Here is a 6,314-nt window from a genome sequence, read left to right on the forward strand (position 1 = left end):
CAAAATGCATTTGAAAATTAACAATTACTATAGCAATAGCACTGATTTTGTTTTCATATTTCATCTGATCATCGAGCACGTTGCCGTTATCATTTTCTAATATTTAAAACAGCATTTGAGATTTTTATTACTAGAAGTATTACTTTTTTTTTTAATTTGGTCGTTTGATTTTCAAACTTAAATATGCCGAGATCGAATAAGCCTTTAAAAAAACATAAAGTAGTTTATTACGAAGGAAACTCAGTATTAGAAAAAAAAGTGATATTGAAACGCAACTTTCTGCTGAAGAAGGAAAAGTACCCGATTTGAATAATTATTTTCTCCAGTTTTAAGAAAATAATCATTTAAAAATTCGATATACCCTGATGAACAAGCTTCTTTTTCCAAAATAGTTAATTTCTTAGATATTGCAGATAGTGTTTCTCAACCCTCTTCCTATAAATTCATAAACCAGGGATGCACTATCTGTACTTCAATGCTTAAGAAATCGAATATTATGGAAATTATTTAGATCATGTCTGAGCCCCTCTAAATAAGGAAGCTGCAACGCACAGCTACCTCTAGTAGCAATTCAAGGCATTAAAAACAGCTATCCTGAACAAGTGGTACAGAAACTTTCTACACGTCTTATTTCTGCAGTTAAATCTTGATTTGAGACCTATATTCATGCTTATCCTTGAAAATAAACTGAAGGAGGGTTAATATCTCCCATTTACAAAATGTTTAATCCAGTAATAATTGTTATATATTTTCCTACTTCAGTTATTATCTGTTTCGAATTCAACAATAATTCGACAATAATTACACAAATTGTAATAATAAAGAGGATTTTATTTCATTGTGGTTCAGTGGTTAAATCCAAACTGAAACTTAAGAAGAGAAGAAAAAATAATAAGAAAATTGTTTGCGCTCAGCGCCATCTGTTATCATAAATCCTCAACACTCCCCACTTGAACTCCTCCGAGTTCACTAAAATTTTAAACATAAAAATTAGACAAAAATAACATAAACATATTTAAAAAAAATAACATTTAAATGCAAATAAATTTGAAATGAGATGCAAATATTCACTTGAAAGAAAATAAAAAAAAACATAATCTAATAAGAAAATTAAAATAAAAACATTATCATTGTTCATTTCAGTCATTGAGTTCTAAAGGATAAATAAGTTGTACTGGGCGTTTATATTCGCCGTTGGATATGCGAATAAGGCAAGATCTTACAAGTCCATCACGCCCTTGAAATACTTTTATTATAATACCTATGTCCCATAATAGTTTTGATTTTGTGGTGCCCTCCATAATAACCACATCTCCCACTTTCAAACATTTTGTTTGGTTAGGAGAAGTAAAGTTGTGTGCAGATCTCAAATTAAACAAATAGCGCTCCTTCCAGCGCTTCCATAAATTAGCCAATAATGTAGCTTGGTATTCTTTTCTTTTTATAAGAATCTTTTTGGTGGATTCTCTATGGATGGTTTCTATGAAATGGGCTGGATACTCTGCCTTTTCTTTACCAGGGGTTAAAAACTGTGATGGGGTAAGAATTTCCGGTTCACCAATTTCGTTAGTGACGTAGGACAAGGGTCGAAGATTAACGATGGTTTCGATTTCAGTCAATATAGTGGTCATCTCTTCAAAATTTAAGAGAGCTTTTCGAAGTATTTTCTTTAGAGGCTCTTTGACACTTTTTACCAATCTTTCATAAAATCCTCCCCACCAAGGGGCAAGTTGGACGATGAATTTCCAGGATATTCTTTTAGCAGCAAGAAAGTTTTTGAACTCGGAATTTTCCAAAATATCAAATAATCTTTGAAGCTCTTTATCGGTACATTTAAAAGTCTTGGCGTTGTCGGAGTAGATTGTATGACAACCACCTCTTCTACAGAGAAATCTTCTGAATGCCAGCAGAAAAGTCGAAGTAGACATGTCTGTGACTAATTCAAGATGTATTGCTCTCGTGACTGCACATGTGAACAAGGCTATATATGATTTCTTTATTCCATTTTCACCCTTGATGTAGATTGGTCCGGCAAAATCAATTCCGCATACGGTAAAAGCAGGAGTTTCACTAATTCGATCTTTTGGAAGCTGTCCAGTCATTTGGGTAGAAGGTTTGGCTGTGTATCTGCGACAAATCAAACATTTCGAGACAACCTTTTTTACTAATTGTCTTCCTTTAGGCACCCAAAATCTTCTCCGAATTTGTACTAGAGTGCTCTCTACTCCAGAATGAAATACATTTTCGTGTTCTCGCTTGACAAGCAACTCTGCAAATTTAGACTGTCTTGGTATGATTATAGGCTTTTTCTCATCAAAAGAATAATCTCCTTCATCCAATCTTCCTGTGATTCTCAGGATACCTTTTTCATCAAGATAAGGAGCTAAACTGAAAATAGTAGAAGAAGCTGGAATAGGCAAACTAGATTGGAGAGTTCGTATCTCACTTTCGAAGAATTTTGCTTGAGTAAGCTTTACTAGTATATCTTCAGAATTTCGGAGCTCTTCTGCAGTCAAAGTGTCCATATTCGGCTTAACTTTCTTTAAACAGTTCAAATATCGCACTACCCACGCTATGATTCTAACAACTTTTTCGAGGTTGCTAAAGTTAACGATATTTATCAACTCAAGTTCTTCACCATCTACACATTTCATAACGGTGATTTCATTTTTACGATACTCAATTTGTTCATCATTTTCTTTGAAGAGTTTCAATTCTGGCCACATTTCGGTCGGAAGCGACAACCAAGGTGGCCCCTTCCACCAAATGTCGGAATTCTTCAATATACTCATGGAAGCACCTCTACTAATAAGATCGGCAGGATTGTCAATTCCGGGGCAGTGGAACCAGTCCTTAGGTTGAGTAATCTCTTGAATTTCTTCCAATCGGTTACGCACAAATTGTTTAAAACGAATGGCAGGAGTTTTTATCCAACAACACACAATAGAGGAATCGCACCAAAAGAAACTGTCACACGGAATTTTTATGGCTCTAGTAATAGTTCGAAATAATCTAGCAGAGAGGAGGGCACCTAGTAGCTCAAGTCGTGGTAATGTAATCATTTTGAGGGGCGCAATTCTACTTTTAGCTGAAACAAAACATGTAGAAATATGCCCATCACTAGTTTCTGATCTAATATATGCAACTGTACCATAACCCTTTAAGCTGGCGTCAGAGAAGATATGTAACTGTGAACTTATAATTTCTTTGTTACCTGCTTCGAAAAAATAATAACGCGGTATTTTCAAATCATTAAGTTCACCGAATTGTTTACATATTTCGCGCCACTGATTTTCCATATCTAAGGGTAGCTCTTGATCCCACTCCAATCCGCTTTTCCAAATGCTTTGAACTAGAGATTTTAGAAGCATTGTAAAGGGTCCCAAAAATCCTACTGGATCAAAAATACGCCCAATGATTTTCAAAATAAATCGTTTTGTTATTTGCCCTGTGTCTATCAATTTTAACAGATATTTGGACTCAAAGTAAAATGCATCTTTTTTAGGATCCCAACAAACTCCCAAAACTTTAAATGGAAAGCCTGATTGACCTAACGATTCCTTTTCATTCTGAACATCTATACCTGCATTCTTCCATAATTCACGTAATTTTTTATCATTTGTTTGAAACTTTCTCAATACCATGCCCGCATCCCGAAATATTTCAACACAATCAGAACTTATTTGAAATGCTGTATCTGTACTGTCACTTCCCCCTATGACGTCATCGACATATACCCTTTCATTTAGTAATTCATACGCAAGAGGCTTTGATTTTGCAAACTTTTTAATATGCTCTTTAATAGTAGCCGCTAAGAGAAAAGGGCTACAGTTGATACCAAATAGTACGCGGCAAAATCTATAAATTAATGTAGACGAATCATTATCGGGGTCATCTGACCAAAGAAATCTTGTGACATCTCGGTCTTCTACATTAATCCCTATTTGTAAGAAAGCTTGTTGAACGTCCCCTATAAAAGCAATCTTGTTTTCCCGAAACGCTAGCATAAGTTCATATATATCAGGGTATAAATTTGGCCCAATATACAAACAATCGTTAAGAGACAATTCATTTTTTTTATGCGCGGAACCGTCAAATACAATCCTTAATTTGCTAGTTAGTTTATCGTTTCTTATAACCGCCCTATGAGGTAAATAACATTGTTTATAATTTTGGGGATCAGTGTTTTTAACTTTCTCAATTATCCCTTCATTTTCGTAAGTTTTTATAACTTTTTTATATTCTTCAAACAAGGATTTATCATTCTTAAATCTCCTCTTTAATTTGTCAAACCTCTCTGAAGCCAGCTCAAAGTTATCATTTAACAAATGTTTTGTATTTGGTCTCCAGAGAAGTCGCACACTATACCTATTATTTTCAAAATGCAAATCAGAATTAAAACCTTTTAACAATTCACTTTTATTATCAACATTTTCTTCGTTCATAGTATTTATTCCTAATCCTTCAAGGTTCCAAAACAAAGAATAATCAACATCAGATATTATAGTATTGTTTACAATCCTACTTAATTGGCAATTATTCATGAATCTCCCTTGAACCACAAAACCAAATAAACTATCGGTTGCAACGAGCCCTTTTCCGAGCCTCAAAGACGTATCAAAGATTACGTCATGTAGGAAATCGGCGCCGATCAAAATGTCTATATCAGCAATTTCTCCGGTATCCGAAAGAAAAATATTATTTTTCCTTGCTAATTGTTTAATTCTCTCATGGGGTGCGGCTATTTTCCCACACGTTATTTTTTCTACTACAAATGCTTCAATGCAAACATTTAATTTTTTATCGTTTTTGTTCTGAAGATTCACTTTCACTAAATCATAAGAACACCCCTTGGAAATTTTTTCTCCAAAACCGAAAACATGCAACCGTTCAGTTTTAATGGTCCTGAGGTTCAACTCATTACAAATATCCCGTTTCAAAAAACTGCGATGGCTACCAGAGTCAAATAAAATTCTAACCAACTTCTTTACATTACCACAAATCAAATACGCTAAAGAAGTCTGTAAATAGATAATTTCATTTTGTTTTCGTTTCGAAACACATGAAGCGGTAACGGATGCCAAAGTATCGTTTTTCTCTTTCGACTCATTATTTATTGCTGATTTATCACAAATTAATTCGCTATGCGGTTTCTTACATAGTGTGCAAATACATTTATTCCAACATTTTTTGGATGTGTGATATTTCTTTAAGCACCGGAAACAGCGAAATTGATCTTTCAGCGTTTGTTTTTTTTCTTCGATGGTCAGAGAACAATCTTTCGATTCGTGATTTTTGGAATTACAAAACAAACAAAATATGTTGTTAGATGCCGAAACTAATGCTGAGGAAGATGAGAACTTTCGATTATAATTATGTTTACTATGGCTCTCTGACCGTTGCTGTGTTTCAAAATGAACACTTTGTTTTTTAGAACTATTAGACAACACATGTGAGGCTTCTCTACATTCTACCTCTTTTCTAATAAATGAAATTAATTCATCAATGTCAAAATCTACACTTGATTTTCTATTTTTATTATAATCTAAATTTAAATCCTCTGGTAGCTTTTGCAAAATAACAGGACAGAGTAAATTACCATAACTACCTTTTGTTACATTCATTGATTGCAAACTGCGAATGTGGATTTCACATTCATCATAGAACTTACGTAGAGCTTTAATATCATATGAATTTCTTACAGAATTAATTGATAAAAGTTTATTCATATGACTACTAATAATTAAATCTTGCCTACCAAATCTTTCAGTTAGCAACTTAATAGAAGAATCATAATTACTTTCAGTTAATGAGAATCCAGAAATTGCACTCAAAGCAACTCCCCCTAAATACATCTTAAGATAATTAAATTTATCAATTTTTTTAAGACTCTCATTACTATGTATAGCTATGTTATAGCTATTCCAAAAACTGTGCCACTCACAGGCATCACCAAAATATTTGTTTATCTCCAATTTAGGTAATTTAACGTTAGCAACGTGCGAGATATTTCCATAAGTTATATTTTCTTGTAAATTATTGCTACCACTATTAATCGTTACTTCCTGTCTTGTAGTCTGGCATTTCAGTAAATATCTTTCAATTTTGCCTTTATAAGCCACTACTCGATCTTGATACTCTTGACTTTGTATAATTTCACTCTCTAATTCATCGCTTTTAACAAAATAATTTTCAATTTTCAAATCAAGATCCTTTAAGGTTTCGTTTTTTTCTACTAACTGATTTAGTGAATCATACAAGGTCTCATCAGGAAGTATTTCTAATAACAATTTATCAATTTTATTTATTAATTT

At 33.3% G+C, this 6,314-nt stretch overlaps 1 protein-coding gene across 1 annotated transcript; it reads right to left on the minus strand.

The window, feature by feature from the left end:
* Positions 1-1,139: 1,139 nt before the first annotated feature.
* Positions 1,140-5,855, minus strand: LOC147815830 (uncharacterized). Its single transcript, XM_087156606.1, has 3 exons — positions 5,759-5,855; positions 3,275-5,677; positions 1,140-3,088 (listed from the first exon to the last, which is right to left on the minus strand). The coding sequence occupies exons 1-3, from the start codon at positions 5,853-5,855 to the stop codon at positions 1,140-1,142; spliced, it is 4,449 nt and encodes a 1,482-aa protein (XP_087012732.1).
* Positions 5,856-6,314: the final 459 nt, after the last annotated feature.

Source organism: Parasteatoda tepidariorum, chromosome 2 (assembly GCF_982258835.1).
Source record: "Parasteatoda tepidariorum strain Cologne lab strain chromosome 2, Ptep-v5.0, whole genome shotgun sequence".
NCBI classification, from domain to species: Eukaryota; Metazoa; Arthropoda; class Arachnida; order Araneae; family Theridiidae; genus Parasteatoda; species Parasteatoda tepidariorum.